The sequence below is a fragment of the Heterocephalus glaber genome, unplaced genomic scaffold (assembly GCF_053883595.1).
Source record: "Heterocephalus glaber isolate CG9 unplaced genomic scaffold, H.glaber_assembly_v1.0 deba00001572, whole genome shotgun sequence".
Classification (NCBI taxonomy): Eukaryota; Metazoa; Chordata; class Mammalia; order Rodentia; family Bathyergidae; genus Heterocephalus; species Heterocephalus glaber.
In genome coordinates, this window is record NW_028258357.1 from 13,928,160 (window position 1) to 13,949,780 (window position 21,621).

General features: G+C 42.6%; 1 protein-coding gene, 1 long non-coding RNA gene and 2 pseudogenes across 2 annotated transcripts in view; 1 reads left to right on the top strand and 3 right to left on the bottom strand.

Moving 5' to 3' along the window:
- Window positions 1-725: 725 nt before the first annotated feature.
- LOC101710663 (replication factor C subunit 4 pseudogene) lies at window positions 726-2,276 on the bottom strand (annotated as a pseudogene).
- Window positions 2,277-4,281: 2,005 nt separating this feature from the next.
- LOC101710301 (actin-histidine N-methyltransferase pseudogene) lies at window positions 4,282-5,525 on the bottom strand (annotated as a pseudogene).
- A 4,814-nt stretch (window positions 5,526-10,339) lies between these two features.
- Window positions 10,340-18,574, top strand: LOC147823587 (uncharacterized). Its single transcript, XR_015443544.1, has 2 exons — window positions 10,340-10,701; window positions 15,041-18,574. It is a non-coding gene; the product is annotated as an uncharacterized LOC147823587 (long non-coding RNA).
- Ntn4 (netrin 4) overlaps window positions 18,306-21,621 on the bottom strand; it is a 118,637-nt gene continuing 115,321 nt past the window's right edge. The window contains exon 10 of the mRNA XM_004844920.3: window positions 18,306-20,708. Within this exon, the coding sequence (XP_004844977.1) occupies window positions 20,572-20,708 (137 nt within the window). The 3' untranslated portion in view covers window positions 18,306-20,571. The remainder of the gene's footprint in view (window positions 20,709-21,621) is intronic.

A 21,621-nucleotide genomic window follows, 5' to 3' on the forward strand; every position in this document is an offset into this window, starting at 1 on the left:
CTTCATAAATAACTCTGTGGAGCTAGTTACAGTATCCTCCTTTTGAGGCAGAGGAAATTGAAGTTAAAATAACCAGCCCAGAGCTGATAGTGAGCTGCTGATGAAAGGCAAGGTTTGGACACCGATCTGTGAAATTCGCAAACCCATGCACTTGGCACTGCCTCTCATTCTGTTTGTATTTGGGACCTGGATGACTGCTGAGGGCAAGCCACCTGGCTAACGAAGAGCGAGTCTCTTAAAATGTTAACCAGAGCAGTTGCCCTGCTGAAAGCCTCCCACAGACTGCCCATCTCACTTGGGTCAAACCCAGAATGTTTTGGGGGTCTGCAGGGTCCTTCACGATCACCTCCCTCTCTGACACTCCATTTCACCTCCTCCCTTTCAGCTTCCCTCTTCCATTTGCTGAGCCCGCCTCAATACTTTAGATGCATTTCCTTACATGTAGAGAGCATCCCCACGACTCCCATCACTGGTATTCCCTCTACTCCTTTCTCCCTCTTCCCCTCCTTTCCTTCTGTCTTTGTTCCAATACTGTCATCTTCTTCCTGCTTCTTGAGGTACTGTGGATTGAATTCAGGGCCTTGAACATGCTAGGTAAAGCTCTCCACCATTGTGCTACATCCCTGGCCTTTTTCAGATTTTTTTTTTTTTCCAAAGGTGGTTTGGTCATTTTTATTTTCACAACCTGTATTTTACAAAGCATGTCTCATGAGCTTTTGGTCAGTTTTCAGACTAACAATTCTGAGTTAGTTGCTGCATCACAGTTGCACAAAGGCTTATCAATTGCAGGTGTTCATCAGCACCATCTGCTAAGCATTTATCAACTTGAGCAAGTTTCTCTGTCATAATAGACTTCTGTTTATCAGAAAGGTTATCATTGTCTACAGTTGCATCATGAACTTGATTTACAAGCTGAGCTGCTGCATGACCTTCACTTATTAAGTTCTTCACAGCAGCTTCCCGTTTGTCAAGAGCCACTCTGACATGCAGCAAATACTTCATCAGTTGTCTCAGCGGGTATTACCCCAGCAATGTCTGTCATCACTTTTTCTGTGACTTTCTTTCCACCTGTTAATCCAGTAGCACTTTGAAGAAATGTAATGGCTTTCCTTAAGTCTCCTTCTGACAATTTAACAAGATAAGCTATTCCCTCATTGCTAATTTTGACATTTTCCTTCTCAGCAATGTCTAGTAACCGTTGCTGTTGAATTTTATCTGAGAGAGGCTTGAAGCGGAACTTTGAACATCTAGAGGTCAATGGTTCAATTATTCGACTGACATAGTTACAGACGAGGCAGAATCGTGTGGTTTTCGACTCCTTCTCCACGGTGTGTCTTAGAGCTGCCTGAACAGCTAGGGTCATAGAGTCTGCTTCATCCAAAATCACAGTCTTAAAAGGAGGACATGGCTTCCCATCTGAACGACTTCCTGATACAGCTAACTGAGCAAAATTTTTCACTTTCTCTCGAACTATTCCATGTTCATCGGATGCATTTAACTCAAGAAATCTTGATTGAAACAGTTCAGGCCCAAAGAGTTCTTGAGCTGCTGCCAAAATAGTAGATGTTTTTACAGTTCCAGGTGGCCCATAAAACAAGAGATTAGGAAAGTCAGCTCCTTCTAAAGATTTTTTTCAACACTGCAACTACTTCTTCTTGGAAAGCAACTTCATCCACACATTTTGGGTGGTATTTTTCCACCCATGGAACAGATTTGACTTTCTTGTTCTCTCCACTGCTTCCTGCAGTGGCAGCGACTCCTTGATCCTTGGTTGACAGTAGTTTCGTACTTATCCATGTTCCTTTCAGAAATGCCTGCACGATTACTTCTCCCTGCCTGCAAACTGGCCTGCACAGCCTGGGCCTTTCAGCTGCTGTCGGTGTGGTGTGGTGAGTTCCTTGCCGCCTCGTTTTCGGAGATTCGGGTTGGGAAAACGGACGAGGTGGTCCCGAAGTCTCAGTTCCATCCCCCAGCGCGGGAATTACAGGCCAGGAGACGCAGACAGAGCCAAGACCTGATTGCCCGCATTTCCTGGCAGCCGGGGTTTCAGATTGTTTTGAGACAGGGTCTTGCTAGGTTGCTCAGGCTGCCCTTGAATTTGAATCCTCCTGCCTCAGCCTCACAAGTAGCTAGGATTCCAGGTGTGTACTACCATGCCCAGCACCTAGGCCTTCTTATCTGAGAGGACTTCCCGGCTTGTCTGTATTAAGTAGCACTTCTGCTAGTTTTCTCCTTTCTTTCTTACCCTTTATTTTTCTTCATAGCAGTTACGACATGATTATGGACTTCTTTGTTTACCTCCCCTCAGCAGAGTGGAAACTCAGTGGGGACAGAGGCTTTGTCTTTATTTACTACTATATCTGGAGCACCTAGAACAGTACCTGGCACATAGTAGTTACTCAATATCTGTTGTATCACTGAATAACTCAATGGTATCAGCACAGGGACCTGAGTCACTGAGTTACATGGACTGGAATGGAATCAGCGATAAAGTCAGCAGCCTTCTTTGTACCCCGTTTTATAATGTGAACATTGTAGAAGGGTTTGAGTTCTAGATCCATCCTTACTCCACTGCCCAACTTTGAGCAAGTTTCTTAATTCTTTTTAGTTATTGTTTCATCATATATAAAATGGAGATGATAACTATTAGATAATTACATGACTAACAGAGAATTACGTAGAGTGCTGCACAAGCAATCCGGTTCAAATCTCCTTTTTATGGTAACTCGGAAGTCCCCCCCTCTCCCAGCTCCATAAATTTGCCTTCACAATCCCCGGCATTTCATCAGGCAGCCAAGAGCTCTGAAAGGCCTTTGGCTGGAAAACTAAGGATTTGTTGAAGCCAGTGTCTCTCTCTCTTTCTCTCTCTCTCACTTGTTTGAGCATGCAGACGACATGGAATAACCCCTCTGATTTACTGAATTAGCTTCTCTGGTATGGTTTCTGCTGCTAGAGGATCACTTCCCGATTTGCTACAAATCATTTAGAGTGGGATTTAGATGGTACGAAAATGACAGTGGTCTCTGCTATATCTTTCACACTCTTTCTTTCTTTCTTTTTTTTTAGAGCTATTTGAAAAAATATTTTAATTTCAAGCTTAGGATCGGTTAAAAATATCTCTGAAAGGGGGGAAAAAGAACAAAGAATGTAAAATTATAGTCATTAATGAAAACATAAAACATGCTGCTATTTCTTAGTATTGTTAATTAAATTAAGCATATCTAAATGAAGGCAAAATGTAATGATTAGGGCCGGGGATTTAGCTCAGTGGTTCTGCTGCCTGCCTCGCAAGCGGAAGGTCCCGAGTTTGATCCCCGGTACCAAAAAAACAAAGTAATTATTAAAAAAATGAACTATAGTATTCGTTCTTTTTTTCCTTAGTACCAGGGATCGAACTCTAGACCTTGTGCGTGCAAGACAGGTGTCGGAACCATTGAGCTCAATCCCTGGCCCTTATAGTATTCTTTCTTGCTACCACAGAAATTTTTTTTTTTTTTTAGTACCAGGGATCGAACTCAGGTCCTTGCCCTTGCTGGGCAGGTGGTGGGACCACTGAGCAAAATCCCTGCCCCTGATAGAAATATTTTTAAGATTCCAGAGAGTGCTTGCTGCTGGACCTTCCCAAATCAGCGGGAGGATATTCTGCATAAGTACTGCACACTAACTGATTGGGCCACTGGAGCTCCTAGCAGGAGGATATTCTATCTTAAGTGCTTGGCACATGGTACACGTGTTCTGGCCATTCTGTGGGGTTAGATGTAAAATAATCATTTATAGCATTTCTTCAATCATTCATAACGCTGCTAATAACAAAGAAAGCTGGTGTCAAGAAAAGGAGGTGAACAGAAAACAACCAAATCAGTAGACTAGTCTAATGTTTAAAATTCTAAAATGACCTGGAATGCATCTGGTTGCTCCCTCCCTGTCAGCTCTGAGAAAGCTGCGACCTGGACTCCGGCTAAAACCCTCAGAGCACTGAGGAGTGGGGTCCTGTCCTCCTTGCCCTGCACCCGGTAGATCAGCAAGGACAAGGAAGCCCCACCTCTTCTCGGCCCACCCTCCCCCGGCCGGGGAACCGCCCTGGCCAGGGTCTGTGGGACCCCAGGAAAGCAGCAGGGAGAAGAGCACAACTGGAAGCCAGTACTCAGAGAAAAAGGACAGGAATGGAGAAGGGAAAACGAGGAGGATCTTCAATAAATCAGCTTAAAAGAATAAGGAAATTTTGGCTGAGCCTGTAGTGCAGCAATATAAATAAATGAATGTGCAGGCTGGAATTATGGCTTAGCAAATAAATGCACTTTGCTGTGGTTTCTGCAGTGCTGTAAGATTCAAGCTCCTGGTTTTCAGCATGAAGTTAGCAGAGTGGAAAAGGAAACCTGGGAGGGGAATATGCTGGGGACCTGAGTCCCTTCTGGAGGGACGTGACAGGGAGACAAAAGCACAGGAGTAGAGTCCACGCCAGGGCTCCACAGAGCCTCCGGACTGAACCCCGTGAGAAATCATTGACAGGCTGTGGGTCCCTGGAATCAGGGCCAGGGTCGCCTAGGAACTGTCCTCCGTGGGAATTTGGTGTTGTGCAGTCATCACATGAGAGACTGCCCACTGTAGTCCTCGTAAGGGAAAGAACCCTTCAAGGGCAGTTTGTTGCCACGAGGATGGGTCCGGGTAACTATAGGAGTAGGCAGACGTCCAGCTGTGTTTCTGTACTGGCTGAAGACACTGTGGGTAGCTTATGTTGACTGAAGACACCGAAATTCCTCTTCTTCAGAGGAGAGAGGAGTGTGGTACTCACTGGGGAGGGTCTGAATGCAGGGCAGCCAGAAAGAGTTGGGGCCAGTTCCTCACCCAGCAGATGGAAGGCCAGTGTGATATTTCCCATGGCTTGAAGAACTCGGTCTTGAGAACATAAGGGCTTCCATACTGAATTTTTAGCAGATCCAATAGTCATTAGTAATTTTCGTGGAAGCCATAAAAACAATTCTTCTGCCCTGATGTCTCTTGTTGCCCTCAAACCAAAGCCCTCTTCTTTGAAGTTAACCATTCCAGAACATTTCAGAACCGAGGTGCCATTTTCAGAGGCCCGTTTCATTAGATCAGGAAAGTAATCTCCTCTTTTCCATCAAAAGTAACAGGCAGGCCTTTTTGCTTTTTCTGTGTTTTCTCAACCAGAGACCCGGGCTGCACAAACTTCCCATTCTTTTCCTGGGCTAGGTGCCGGGCTGCTACATTTCTGCAGCAGTTCAGGGGTCAGGTTCAAGATTTCCTTCGGAGACACACTGGCTGTGGCCACAGTGCCCAATTTCTGAGTTTTAACTTGACTCTTCTTACCCATTTTCTGACTGGCCGCTTCCTTGCCCTGAAGTGGTGGCACCACACTCAGCCCGGACTCCACTGTTCACCTCAACCAACCGTCACCCCCTTTTATTTAACCAAAAATCTCCAGTATGCCAAAAGTTTGCACAAGGACTTATTGTTGTCATAATTTTCTAGGACTTAATAAATTAGCTATTGTTACGAGATAAACTTTGAAACATGAAGAGATCTTGGTTAAGAGAAATTTTTTTTAAACATGGAGACACGTTGGTAAAAAAAAGTTTGAAATCCCATGTAGTATTTCTTTCAGGTTAAGTGGAAAGTACTGTAACCACAGGAATGTACATTAACAAAAGTAATAAGCTAATTAAAGAACACAAATGTTTTATTGTCTGGGTATAAAGGCTTGAAGGTCGTGTCTTAGTTTACAATGGCAAAGGGAATTTATTAAGGGAGTTTATTTGACAGGAATCTTTCTGTGCTACAAGTTATGTGCAGGCTAGTATATCAAAAATACATTCCCTCCCCAGTGTGGGTAGAAGCATAAGGAAGAGAACACGCTGCAGCATATTCTTCTTGGTTATCATATGATGATATTTAGACTGCAGGATCTTGGGAAGAGAAAAGAAGGAAAAAGAAGAGGGCAGGGGAGGGGAGGTACAGGGTCTCTGGTCATGAGGCTGGAGGTTAGCGTTCTAGTCAGTTGGTGGGGAGATGGACTGGCTCTGGATTCTGGGATTTAATATTTCTACAGAGCAGGAAGCAAAGGAGCACTGAGCCATATGGGACCTTTTCCTGCCATCTTTAAACAAACAGCAACGTTGGGTTTCCTGGTGGTTTTATTCTCTATCTTGGCACTCGGTCGGTGTTTACAGTCAAAGCAGCAGACATGAGGTCATGAGCGAAGAAGGGAAGTACACAATAATGACCATTCCCTAAGGGCACTGTTTACTCTGCACTTTTTGGAAGATAGAGCCTGCATTTGCCTGGTTCTTCTGTGGTCTGGGCTTGCTCTGTTGGACAGCCTGGTTACCCAGTGTTGTGCCAAGGCTACTGGAGGACCAGGGGGCTGGGCAAGCTAATGTTACACTCAGCCTCTCAGTGATACCTGTCAGGACTAGTGAGAATAGTTGAGCGCCAGGAATTCTCTGGTACTGGGCATAAGGAGCTGCTCAATAAATACTAAAGTGATGCCTCTTACATAGGCTCTGGTTGTGGGCACCATTCCTTTATCAGTGTGTCCCAGCATATCGAGGGTCTGCACCAGGGAGCTGAGAAATACTGGGTTGGTTTTGCTCATGTGTTCCTATTTTATCTGGAGGCCACAGTAGGGATATGAGGCATGGAGAAAAAGCCCAGAACACATTCAAGGACTTGAGACTGAAAAATTGTCATTGGGTCCATGTCTTGCTTCAGAGACCCAAAGGACAGAGTCTAAGTAGCATCTTTGAATGTGACTATATACACTCCTTTGCCTGGTTTTTATGCAAATTTAATTAAAACTTTTTTTTGAAAAGAGCTTTGAGATATAACCTATGTCAGCAAGTGGAGACACTCCTGAGAATACCCTTGGACAAAGGCATCACAGAGTAACTCTTAGTAACTAGGAAGCTAGTGATTAATCCTGAAGGCCAAGGGGACATCGAGTGTAGAAGCTTGGCCGCTAGGGGGAGCCATGGCTGAAGGGAGCAGAGTGGTGTGTCAGACTCCAGAGGCTCTGGTTCTGGTGGGCCCCAGTAATCAGGTCTGGGTATCACACTCTGAGATTAATGTGATGATAGAATGACCCGAGAGCAGAGGCCAGGGTTAAGGATTTGCCTAGTGTGATATGAGAAAAGCGTACTGTCCTCAGAGGGGTAGCACAGTTGCCCTTAGAGGCAAGATCACAAAGCATCTGTGGCGGGGAGGCGACTAGAATCCAGGCCCGGTGGAATCTGAGACAGTCCATATGTCCTTTTATGGGGGAAAAGACTTCCTGTGAATGGCCTTGGCAAAAGAGATCCTGGTGGGTTTAGGGAAACTCATTTTTACTGAATGGCAGTTACCCAGAAGGGTTGCAAGTTTCCCATTTTGCCAGATGCAATCCTTTGTTAGCAGTATAATCCAGAGTGAAAGCCAAAATATTTGTTTTTACATTGTGTGTGTGTGTGTGTGTGATTTGAATGTCACTGTCATTACTTTCTAATTTGTAGTTTTATTCCCTATTCCCTACTAGGTTTTCTATTCCCTACTAGGACCAATCAGCTAAGGAATATTCGGCTGGCAGACAATAGGAAAATACCATGCATAGCAACTGAGGATGTGTGTGTTGTTCAGAAACATCATGGTTTTATAAAATCAACAAGGAAAATCCTAGCACAGACCCAACAATGACTCTGCAGTTGTAACTATAGCTCCATTCAAGGAATCGGGTGTTCTTGAAATACCACTTGTTCATCTTTCTGTAGATCTGGTGAAGCCCAGGCATGAAGATGGAGTGAAAATTTCCAAGCCAAATTACTCTGTCATACTATTAATAATATTTCATCATGTGAGAGATCTGTTGGTGTATTTTCCTTTTAGGCTTTTTGGGAAATGGTGTAGATTAAGCCACAGAGTGCACATAGCGATTGCTTTTCAGGATCGTTGCTCAACCTCCCACCCCCACCCACAAGCCTGCTTCTAAGAGTCACACAGGGGCTCGAGTGAGACATTACATAGGACGAGCTTTTGCTCAAGGTCGAGAGCCCCTCAGGTGCCCTGCCGGAGGTGAGGTCGCCTAGTGGAGGAGGAATCTGGCCTATTCCAGAGCTGTTACCTCTTCTGAGCTCTGTGAACTGAGGGAGCTGGGAGTTTTCTGGACAACAGAGTGTCCCTACTGGACAGGGACAGGGACAGGGAGAGGGAGAGGAGAGCAGCAGGGATTTGGAGGACAAGTCTCAAAAGCAGCCCGGAATTGCCAACCTGGTCTAAGAAGCCAGGCTGTGGTTCCCGGATGACTGCTTGTGGCTTATCAGTAGGGGCATCTTCCTAGGAAAGGTTATCAAAAACCAGTCAAGGCCAGTTAGACCAGGAGGAAGCAGGCAGGAGAGGTGTCAACGACACAAACATCTGGAATTTAGTCTAAGAGAACTGAGGACCCTCCTGAGAGGTTCAGACCCAGGCAAGAGGTCTGACAACAGAACCAGGACCCCTGGCCTATTTGCCACCAAATACATCTTATATTGCAGTTAGGTTTTTCTTCCTAAAAAAAACACAAAACTTGATATATATCACTTTCTTCTCAGACAGATGTGGACGACTCCTTGTTTAAAGGGCCAAACTCCAACTCCTTAACCAGGCATTCAAGAGCCTCAACAGTCTGGCCTTATGCAACCTTTATTGCTTTCTCCTTCTTAATCCTAGTATTTTACTATTCTGGAGAGAAGGGGGTTTTTTTTGGTTTTTTTCCCGTGCTGTTGCTGTTGTTTTTGGCAGTGGTGGTTACAGTGGCAGTGCTGAGGATCAGACCCAGGGCTTGAGCACGCTAGGCAAGTGCCCTACTGCCGAGCTACAGCCCTGGCCCCACTGTGGTAGTTTTTAGTGTCCCAACAAAATTTGTTCTCCTGCTGTGTGAGAACCAAGGATGAGAGGCTGCGGTCTTAACCTCTCCCCTCTCCCATCATCCTGTCATAGAAATCTTGGCTTGGTAGACCTGGTTTCTAGTTGTGACAGCCATTTTTCTGTTCACCTCTTACTTAACTTCTCAGCAACATTTGACAGTCTCCTTGGTATGTTCCTCTCTCCTATTTCTCTCACATCCCCTTAGTTATTTTCCTTATTTTCCAACTGTACTTGCTGCTCTTTCTAAATCCTTGCTGAGTTTCCTTTTTATAGCTGGCTAGCAAATGCTAAAGTGCCTTAGGGATGTGTCGAGGCCCTGGTCCTTTTCCTGCCTACACTCCTAGGCTGGGTGATCTCATCTGTGATGGCCACACTACTGACACCCATTTTAGTCCCACCCCTACTTCCTGCACCCAAGGTGTCATCAGGGCAGAGTGCCCTTCTCCTGCCCTTGACTTGGAACTTGGGCATGGAACTTGCTTTGGGTAACGACATACTACAGAAGTAGAGGTTATCATGAGCTTCCCATGCTTCCTCTAGCCCTACTGAGTCATTCCCATTGCCAATGCCTGGCTGGCCTTCAGGTCCCAAGAGACATGAGAGATAAGAGCAGACCCGCAGATGGAAACAAAGATGCCCAGCTTGGAGTCCAGCCAATGTCACATGTGAGCAAAAATAAATTGTTGTTTTATGCCACTGGCTGTTGGGAATGGTTTGTATGGTCATAGCAAACCAACATATCATCTGTTTACTTAGGACTACTAAATATAGAGTGTGAGCCTGTGACCTTGCTTCTTTATGCTCTGGACTTGTGTATCCAGCTGAATACTTGGTGTCTCCACTCAGTGTCTAACACGAAGTAAAAAGAAAAAAATCCAAGATGAGATGGAACACTTTATTTTCATTCCTAAAGTCTGCCCCCCCAAGTAAGTTATCCCATCATCCTTTCAGTTGTTCAAGTCAAAGATTTAGGAGTTATTCTTTTTCTTCTTACAATATTTATTTACTTATCTTTGCTGTACTGGGGCTTGAAACCAGGGCCTTGCATCTACTAGGCAAGTACTCTACCATGAGCTACACCCCTACCTTTTAAATTTTATTTTGAGATGAGCTCTCACTAAATTGCCCAGGTGGGCCTCAAACTTGTGATCCTCCTGCCTCATCTTCCCAAGCAGCTGGTTTTATAGGTGTGCATGGCCATATCCAACTAGGGGTCATTCTTGATTTGCCTTTCTCTCACCTTCCACATTTAACCTACTAGCAAATCTCAGAGCCCTGTATGTAAATACAGCCACTTTTCTCTGTCTCCTCAGAATGGCTTGGGAAGCATTAGAAGAGTAGCTCAGGTCCTGCCTCTTCCTCAGCTTCTACTCATCATTGTCTGGAATAAGTTCCAAGCTCTCACAAGGCTCCCGTGTTCTGACCCTGTCAGTCTCACTGGTCCTCTTGCTGGGTGCACTGCAAACACTTCCAGCTTGTTCCGGATTGGGGCACCCACTTCCTGTTCCTTTTACCAGAATGCTTTTCTCCATCCATTCCCGTGGCTGCTGCTTTCTCCCTGTATGCTCACCAGCTCCACTATCACCTCTTCAGAGAAGCCTCCTTCCATGAGTGAAGCCTTATTTCCTTTGCAGTGTTTAAAACAATTTGAAATTACTTTACCGATTTGTTTGTAGGTTTGTCGTTTCTCCTCCTGCTGCCCCTTCTTTGGTTTTTATTTTTATTCTCCCTTTCTCCATAGAGGAAGAAACAGGCAAAGAAGATGAGGCGTAAGCACAGAGCTAATCTTCTTAAACAGTCTCACAGGTGAGCAGAGTTTCAGGGGTGATTGGAAAAGGGGTGATTTGGATGGAGGATGCCCTTTGGGTCTAGAAAGAGACCCAAGAACATTTGGCTTTCTGGATCCTGGCAAGAGTGAATGCTTCCCTTGGCGACAGCCATACATAGTTATGGATGTGGATTTTCAAAGCCTAAGGAATAAAATATTCTAAAGCAATGTCCAGGTCACAAATGATTGGCTGAACGCCCTGGAACAGCAGTATTTACCTAATGCTGAAAGTCCTCAAACCTCTGTAATCTGTCGTTGCCCAAGCCTGAGGATAATTCACTGAATCCCAGGTTGCCCTCCCTATATAATCGGCTTGCAGTTCATGAAAAATAAGGCATAGAGAGCTGGGTGTGGTTGTGTATGCTCGTAATCCCTGCACTCTGGGTGGCTGAGGTTGGAGGATTGCAAGTTTGAATCTCACCTGGGCAATTTAGCAAGATCCTATCTCAAAAACTAAAAAGGTATGAAGACTCTGAGTGTAATCCCCAGTACAGGGGGGAAAAGTCAGGCAAAGAATTTATAGAGTTAATCATTAGGCTTCGGTCTATTAAATGTACGGTGCAAACAGGACAGTGCTGGCTCTTTGACACGAGTGGAGGACTCGAATTCTTTCTCGGCTGGAATGTGCTGGTTCCTCGCAATGGCTTGAAAGAATGCCTAGAATTTCTTTTCTATTATGGTCACAGTTACTTCTCACAGAAGCAAGGGAATCTTCCCCAGCTACCACACTGGGGACAGCAGAGCCCAAGGGGGATTGTGGAACACAGCCGGCCAGTGCTGTCTGGCTTGGGCAGATGGGGAACCCTGACCTTCTCACTCAGGGGATCAGACAGGGCTGTCATGAATCCTCAAGGCCCACAGGAAAGCAGGACCTTGGCTGCTCCCAAGGGACAGTGGGATTCTGCTGCTTCCCTCCAGGCACTGGGCCTAACTCAAGAGCCCTTGCTTTGGGGCCACCGTGCAGTTAGAACGGCTCTCCATTCCGGAGGACTTAGCCATTTATTGCTTTCAAATATTTGGGGTGGGCGAAGGGGATGGCATTCAGTTCCAGATGACCGGATCTATTGTATTGCATTGGCCTTTTAATGATGGAAACAGTATTTCTCGTAAAACATTTCAGGCATTGAAGACTTCATAAATATGGCCTACAATGGGGAGAAAGCACGGGGTTCAACTGTAGGTCCCTTCTGAAGGCCCCACAACTGCTCTGTGAGAACAGGGGTTTTGTGTTGTTCATTGCTACGTCCTCAGAACCTGGGACTGCAACTATCACCCAGGAGGGGCCTAAGACATCGTGTGAAATGAATGGATGATCTGCCATCCCAGACGTGACCCGAGAAGGAAGTGGGGAGCTTTCAGCAGCATTCTGTGGTTGAAAGCGCTTAGGATTTGGGATCAGGTGGTCTCCAAGTTTGGAAAACTTGCCTTTACTAGTTAATAGCTGTGGCCTTGGGCAGGTTACTTTACTCCTCTTAATCTCATGTTCCTCATCCATGAAAAGATGGTAATATCTACTTCAAAAGGAGGACTCACTGAGATCCTGGATGTGACAGTGCTGGGGACTCCGAACCTGCTGACCTTTCTGCCACCCTTCCCTAAATTCCAGAGCTTTGATAAGGGAATGTAAGCAGGGACCAATTCCGTGGGAGAGTTAGAAAAGGCAAACATGTACTTACTGCCACAAAAACAGATTTTAAATCACTCCTCAGGTTGTAGGCTATTTGTTGTTTTGTTCTTGCACATGTATTATTTCATTTTCTGTCTTAAAAAGGAAAACATCTTTCATAAAGTTTATTGAATCCTGAAAAATCAGCCATGGCCAATATGTGAGGCTTTAAACATCCCTCAAATAGCCTTTATCCAGTCCTAGAAGGATAATAGCTAGGGTCCAGTGAAAACTTGAGGGAAGCTTTCCTAAACTTAGTCTTCTTTCTGAGGCATTTGGGGTTGAGGGGATGCAAATGAAGTGACCTTGTAAATCCTGTTTTTAAAAAATGTATTCACTGTATTTTGGGTTCAAAAGGTTCAGTATAACATTTATCAGAAGCAGAGAACAGGCTGATAAAAATATCCAGTTTTGTATTCTCAGTTGTTATCAAAGCTGTGTCAGTCGCTGAAGGTCACTGAAGTCTGGGTTGGAAAGTGTTCGTGTGACAGTGGCGTTTCTGATCTCACGGAATTCTGTTTACTGTGATCCAAGTTGTGTTCATTTCTTCCCCTGCCCCCATGCCTATCAAAGCAGAGTTTATCCTGTTTTATTCCTCATTTACAAGAATGCAGAAGAAAAGCGTAGCATCTGTGTGGTTACTGGCACCTGTGTCTGGGACCCACATCTCTGTAGTCACTTGAGTGGTCTCCATGCTGTTCCATCCACTGTTGTGTCTCATTCACCTTTCTCCTCACTGAAGCCTTGGAGGGTTCCCCAGGGAGTGTGAGTGGCACTAGCACTGCCCAAAGGGAAGTCAGGAAGCTGCCCAGGTGGCCTGATTCATGAGACACTGAGAGGGGCGCCTGACCAAAAATACCTCCTCCACCTGTCTGCCTCCAGTGCTGAGTTCTGCAATTAGAATCGCCCATCAAAAGTTCTCTGCAGACACGCATAGCAGCTTTGGGTGCATAAAGTGCTGTGTTACCTGGAAGTTGGAAGCGGGAAAATGGAAAAATATCCCTTCAGGATGATTGGAAAAATATCCTTTCAGGATGATTTACCTTACCGATCTGTCACTGCCTTGGTCAAGAGTAGAAGCAGCATCCTGACAGCCCGGTGTACTGTTCAAGGCTACAGGCAAAGCTGGTAGTTTAGACTTTTACCCAGTAAAACCCTAGTGGGACTCTGAGCAGTATGCAGCCAAAGTGCACAGGGGAGAAGACTTCCCAAGGTGAACTGGGGAGCGAAGCTATCACAGGTACATGTAGGTATTTCACAATGTGATTAATACCAGGTTAGAAGTAAGAGTGCAGAATCGCTAGCGGGCTCTCCTCTTATTTTCCCATTTCCACTACCCTGAGGTCCTCAAGGCCAAGGAGGTTTATGACCAGAGGGAGATACAGTTGCAGAGACAGAACCAGTGACTCATTCTGTGACCGTCTCCACACTTCTACAGGACTGTCTAGAGCAGGGCCTCCTGAAGTCTTGTCTGGATGCTACCTGTACCAGCGTCCACACTGGTGTGTGTTGTGAACATATTTCTCCCCAGCCCCCCACCCAGCACTTTGAAAAGACATTCCGAGGGAGAGGCCTGGGGCTCTGTATTAAGAAAGAACCCAAATTATAAATGAAGAGCAAAATAAAAGACAGATGATAGGCAGTAGGGAGATAGATCTTTCTCAAATGGGAAGGGGGTCAAGAGATAGAGGGAGGGAGAGGGGAGGGAAGGGGGAGGAAAGAAGGATGAAGATGTGTCTAGAGCACGTGCCAGCTCCACACAAGGAATGTAAATGCTGTGTACTGCAAACATGGGCTAATAAAATATTTTCAGCGCTGGGGATTTAGTCTGCCTCACAAGCGCAAGGTCCCGAGTTCGATCCCTGGTGCCAAAAAAAAAAATTTTTTTATCTCAAAAACCATGTCTGTTGATTTTGATGTATACTGTTTCAAAATTTAAAGGCTTTGCTAGAGCACAGAGGTAAAAAGTTTAAATTCTAAAGGCAGGTAAGTGAGGGTTTTGCTGCCTACTTCCTTTGTGACCTTGGATAAGTTCTTTACCCCCGCCAGCCCTGAGTTGTAACCTAATAATAGCACTGGCTTTACAAGGCTCTTGTGTTAGGCCTGGGAGCTGTGGAAAGGTTAGCATAGCTCCTAGCAAATAATGAGGACAAAAGAGAGAAGCATTATTGTGATGGACATTTCGCTGAAAAAGATTTTTACGCAATGTGGCCCGATTTTCAATATTTTGTTGACTGGTTACTCTGTAAAGAGATAAAACTTCTATTTCAATATTTAGTAAAACAAATTGTTTTCCTAATTACCATCATCTGAGATTTCTGTATTATTGTATTTCTATGGATTTTCTGGTTCTTTAAACACAACTAACAGTAAAAAAATTAAATGAAAAAAATTTGGAATAAATATTCAGAAATACATGATATAGATCATGACATCTAGCAATGGAAGAATTGGTTAACTGAGTATATTCTTTGAAATGTTTTGCATGTTCTTACACTACAACAAACCATGTGGTTCTGTGCCTAGCTGTTGCTTGCCTTTGTTCTCTCTCATCCTTTGTTTCCTGCCTCCTTGGTTGACACAGTGCGGGCATTCTCCGTTTTTTCTTGTTCCCGGGTCTCTGGTATTATTCCTTCTCATTCATCTTACAGCAGAATTTCTCCACGCGGCACAAGCTGGAGCTGAGAGAATTGATTTGGAAGGTACTTGAACTTCACAGTACCTCATTCAGGGTCAGTAGGGCTGAATGCAAAAGCAGATCTTCTGCCCAAATGGACCTTAGAAAACCAGACCAAGAGGCGAAGAGTGAAGGTAAAAGAAGAGACTCTTACCATTACATCTCAGTGTCAAGTATGTCAAATACCATTACCCTTGTGGCAATGTAACCATGAGAAAGAGTGGAAAATTATGTAATCACAGAATAGAATATTAGAATGCATTATAATTCAGAGTATGAAGAAGGAAGCCTGGGAGAAATGGTGACCTTCATTGCTCTTCTTTCAAGTAGGATCCACAAATAACACCAGCGGGGACAACGATGCAGTTGGCACTTTGTTCTGTGGACCCCTTTCTGAACACCAGAGTCCCTACTTGGTGGTCACGATATGAATTCTGTGAGTTAGGATGCTTGGGTTCAAATCCAGGCTTCTCAATTTTCAGTGGAGTTTCCTTGAACAATTTACTCTCTCTGTGCCTCAGTTTCCTAATCTGGGAAATGGAAATAATAATAGCACAAACCTTAGGTGCCAAGGAGAATGGAATGAGAATAACACATGTGAAGCACTTAGAAAAGTGCCTCGCTTGTTAAAGATGAAATTATTGTTTCTTATTGTTGTTATTTTTCTTATTTTATTCACCAAGTTTGAAATCCTTGGTGACATCCAGGAGTTCTGAGTAGATCACTTAACTGATACTGTGAAAATTTTCCAACAGTGATGTTTTCCTTTCTGAGAAGCAAGATTTCTTGTCTGGCTGTTGGTCTCTCATTTTCAGATGGGTATACTAGTATGCATGCTAGACAAGTGTCCTGCCACTAACTACATTATCTGACCTACCATCCTCACCCCCTTATTTTTATTTTTTGAGACAGGGTCTTGCTATATTGCCCAGGCTGGTCTTGAACTCCTAGGCTCAAGCCTTCTGCCTCAGCCTCCTGAGCAGCTGGGATTATATGTATGCCATTGTGCTTGCTGGGCTGAGTACACTGTGATTTGATTATCCCTAAAAAATCTTGGGCATGCTTGAATTTATAAACCATTACTAACTTACTAGTACTGTAATTCATTCTGCTGATCACATTTGGAAACACGGTGTGTCTACATACTAAACTAGAGAACTGGGGATGGTTGTGGACACCTATAATGTCAGGTAATCAGGAGGCTGAGGCAGGAGGATGGCAAGTTCAAGGCCAGCCTAGGCAACTTAGCTAGACCCTGTCTCCCTAAACAGACAAACACAAACAAACAAATAAACAAGGCTGGGGGTGTAGCTCAGTGGTAGAGTGCTTCTGGTTCTATCTCTGGTACCACATATACACTCACACAACACAAACAACGCACACACACACACAAATAGTAAGAAACTAGACATGAATTCAAGCATTTACTAATGCTAACATGTCTCACATTTTAGAAATATCTATTTGGCTCTGCATATTTGCTTTTTTCCTGTGACAGCACTCTGCAGTTTCAGTTTTTCTGCACATGTGAATGGGCTAATTATAAATCTGAGAATGTGTCCTTTTAAAAAATTGCAATTTCAAACACAGTCACTGACACCTGAAAAGTAGAGAAATGTTCAGATTCCTTGGGTGAAAATGTAAGAACACAGGGACCAGGGGATCATGTTTGAAGTAGTTTTCCGACACATGCTTCTTTGGGAGACTGATTAAAAAACAAACCATCAGTCATGCGGGGCACACCCTTTGCTTCTGTTCCATTTTTATCTTACCAATCTCCCTTGCAAAATTGAGGTTGTTCATAAATATTTTCCTTCTAAACTGTGGGAAATAAGTCCTGAGCAACTGGCTCTTTGATAAGGTTAGGTTAGGGGATGGCTGCTTATCACTGAAACAATGCACACAAAAGCAATTCAGTCCTCAGGACTGTGACAGACGTGGGCAGCAGCATGCTCGCCCTTCTTGTTCTCAGGCATTCCGGGGGAGTGGCGAGGACCCGCCAGCACAGGACGTTTTCAAGCCCTTTTTTCCCACCCCTCCGAGTTGCTAAGTGTCTGGTCATTTCGAAAAGGATTTGTTTTGCAAGAATCTAACCCTAACATGTCCCATGTTTACCCATCCCGGGGCTTGATCCCTGTTTAATAGAGCCAGCTGGACATGGCTTTTGGACTTGTGGTCACATCCCTACAGATCTGACCTCCTGGAGTGGACACTATTAAAAGATTGGGCTGTTATTGAAAATTTCCATTGCATCAAAAAATAAATATTAGCAACATTCCTCTACAGGGAAAATGATGTAAGGGGAGGGCTGAGGCTGTGCTGACCTCAGGCACATGGTGGAATTAGGTATGTGGCCATTACGCAACTCTGCTGACTCATAAAGCCCAGTGGTACACGGAACAAAGCTCTAGGGGCAGACACTTTCCCAGCAGCTCCTGAAGGAAGTGTTTGGCTTCATGCAGAGCCATAGATGGAAGTTTTGTTTGGCTCTGTTGCCTGAGTACTGAGGTGGTTATTTTGAAAGATGCCGAGGAGCAGAAAGTACACAGAGAAGCATGGCAGGATGAGGGATGATGGAATGGGAATGGGTCACAAGGAGCCTAGGTCACACTATGTCATGTTGTTTACTTCTACAATTGATGAACAGTTTCCTTTCTTTCCTTTTCTTGCGATTTTTTGGACCCTGGAAGCCAAAAGATACTCATAGAAGTTTAAAGGTGTGGTGGAAAGGCTGAAAGTGATTTGAGAATCAAGACCTTAAGAAACGATTTTAACAGTGATCTTTTTTTTTTTAAGTTGCAAAAAGAGTGCTTGAAAGAGCAACTGTAAGGAAGACGATTCTAGTTTCAGAGGAACTTCCCATCACTGTGAAAGATACCTAAGGATCAACAACTTAAAGGAGGAAAGATTTATTTCAGAGGTTTCAATTCTTGGTCATTTGGGCCTGTGGCAAAGCAGAGCATCATGGTATGAGTATATGGTGGAGAAAAGCTGTTTACCTCATGGTGGCCAGGAAGCAAAGAGATAGAGACAGGAAGGGGCCAGGATTCCCATAGCTCCTTCAAGGTGTGCTCCCATGATGTCACTTCCTCCCACTTGGCCCCCATCCTGAAGACTTTACCACCAATAGCACCACAGGTTGGTCACCAAGTCTTTAACACAGAGAGTCTGGGAGAACATTTAATATTAAAACCGTAATGGGACTAGGAAGCCCAACAGTTGGTCAACTGGATAAAATTAAACTTTTAGTATTTTACTTGAACATTAAAAACAATTTTAATTATTGAACAAATATTACAAAAGTACTTCATGATCAGTGAAAATCAAGCAATACAGATGTATATAAAATAAAAAAAGCAAAATCTCCCTTTTTCCTTTACAGGGGCAAATACTGCTACAATCTGTCTATCTGTTCAGAACTTTCAAAACACTATATATACAATAAATGTGCTTTGGGTTGGGGGCTAATTATGTACTATTCTGAAATATTTTTCCACTTAATTCTTTATGGACATTTTTACTCTTTTGAAAAATACCCACTATTTGTACTCTTCTCTTAATGAGCAATAATTATTTTAAACAAAGTGAAATGGAAAATCATATATCTGATGTATGTAAGATACTTTCTTGGTATGATATACTTACCAATTTGCTTTATAAGTTTTTTGTTAATTGTAACTCAACTAATGTTTCATGTACAAGATAAGACAGGAATAGATAAGATGCTTAGAGATATGCTACAGTTGGAAAAAAAGATTTCATTAGCAGTATGGATAACATAATTCCAATTACTTAAAAGGTATGCATAGGCATAGAAAACAGCCTATGTCTGAACACTAAAATACTAAGTCATTAAAAGAATGTAAATGGAGTATAAATATTTTTTCTCATTATACTTTTTCTGTATTGTCAACAATGAACTTTTAAAATTAGTTAGATAATTTTAATATAAAAATGGCAATACACCTGATGAAAAAAAAGTTGATGTCCAAGTGCTACAGAAACTAAATCCATTTCAATTACCTTCTACTCTGGTCCCTTTTTATTCTGAAGTTTTTTTAAATTTAAGAAATTAGATTTAAGTTCCCTCATTAAGAGAAGTTAATTTTCAGCATCATTGAAAGAGTTGATCAGGAAATGCGACAAAAATCAGGAGATCATATTCCTTTATTACATATATGAAATATAAAAACAAATTAACAAAGCCACATATATATATATATATATATATATATATAGCAAGTCCACAGGACCTCAGGAAAGAAATATGTTCTGTATGTGAATTTAATCTTATGGCACTGTGGTTCATGTTTTGTATATTCAAGTATAAAAGAAACTATATATATAGTGGTTATGCATGGAAAATGAAAAATAATGAAAAACTGCAATTTGGTGAAGTATCACATACATTGTGTTAAAATTAATGTATATATATATACATATATATATACATATATATACATATATATATATATATATATATAATGACCATTACTGTTAATAAAGACAAGGAAGAAAACTGTTTTGATGTTTAGGTTTAAATACTAAACACAAAAATACAACACATTCTGTGTCTACAATAATTTTTGAAATGTGTACAAGTGCATTGGAAATAAATGAGCTTTTAAAAAATTTAACGTCCACCTCTCCTTTATGCAAACATTGTTTTCTACACTTATGATTTCTTTTCCTTATTTTAAAGTCTCTTTTTGTTTAGTTTTTAAAACCATTTCAGGGTGGCCAGTAACGTGGAATCTAACCTCTAGCCCAAAGCTGAGACTTCATGAAAACATACTCTCTTTTTAAGTTGCGTCCTCCCATTGTTTCTCCAAGGCTTCAGAGTTAAATAGAACAACTTCCTCTATATGGTCATTTTTGTCCACAGGTAGAGGCAGTGCTCTGTTTCAGTAGGTTTTCTTACATACCCTTTTCTTTTCTTCCTGTCAGCAGCAGTCTCCGAATTTTTACAACACAAGTGGCAGGTAGTAAAGTGCTTTGTACAAAGAAATACTATACACACGTGAAGTTCATCTCACCCTCCAGACCACAGTTCATACACAGCTCCCAAGGGAAGGCTCTTTGTAAGAAATACCTTTCCTGATAATAGGGGTGGGGATTCCTTAAAATCCCACGAAGTACTTTAAGTAGCATCAAAGGTAAGTAACTCAGCTGAAGCTGGGAGGAGTCCTCGTTAGAGGTACTGCCCTTAATGGACTGCTGCTAAATATCATGCTGCTATTAAAATCTCCCTAATAATTATGACTTTCAGAATCAGTTCCATAGAAAACTGATATCAGGATAGGGTTTCTCATTCCTCTTTATGAAGCAAAACTGAATTTAAACATGGGTCTAGAACAGATTGGTTAGACAAGACCCATGTATTTGAACATTTCTTTACATTTTGGCACTTTAAAAACTTCCAGTTCAGTTTCTGAGGTCTCATTTTCATTAAGTTTGTGTTGTGTACACGGAGAAGTGCCATTAGGTGCTACCCGCCTTTGATTGCTATTTGCACTCTCTTTTTAAAATATCCATGACTTTTCTTCCAAGAGATGGCTTCCAGTGTTGGACAAAGCTTTTCATATTCACAACTAATTTGCCTGTTCTTACATCCTCGTGTCCGGCCACAAGGTACTCCAGACCTAAAAGAGAATACAGTTAGCAGGTTTATATAATATCGGTCTTTTTTGAAGGGGGAGATGTGGCGTTAGTAGTTGCATATATTCACGGTGCATGGTTTTATATGTAGATGGTTGAAATAGGGAGTAATAGATAACAATAGTGCATTTACTGTGAAATAAGCATTGTTTTTTTCTTCTTTTTACAAATGAGGAAACTGAGCTCAGCAAGGTTAAGAAACCTGTTCAGTGTCTCCCACTGAGTAGCACATCCTGACTCAAATTCAGGTCTGTCTGACCCTAGCACTTTTACTTTGGGCTCTGCCACCCTGAGGCTCATCCTCTGTGGAAAAGAAGCGAGGGTTTCTGTGGACACCAAACATACGGCGATAAATCAGTATTCTGGAGACTCGCTGTGTGTGACAGTACATATTAAGAAAGATTTTATGAAAGTGAAGCAACTACATGAAGAAACATATTGGAAGAGAGCTGTGGATTATACAAGTAACACATACTCCCTATATAAAATTCCCGTGTTTTTGGAATGTAGGATGTTTTTGATACATTGAAAAAATGTTGAGATTTGACCAGATCTAGTGCTGTATTTGTACTTCAAAATTCTTTTCAGGTTTCAAATAAAGATTTTTGTTTTTCAAATACACACACACACACACACACACACACACACACACACACACAAATGAATGGGCAATCTTGTTGCTTATATATTAATTTAAAAATGATAATCTTCCTCAGTAAATGTAATGATATCAATTTTGGTATTAGAAGTGATTTAAACATATTATAGGATCAGGCAAATAATTACATTCATAAGATAAAACTTTCCAATATAAGATAAAGAACCATATATCTTAAACATTAAATAAAACACTAGACAATGGAAAATATAAATTTAAACTTATGATTTTATATTTCT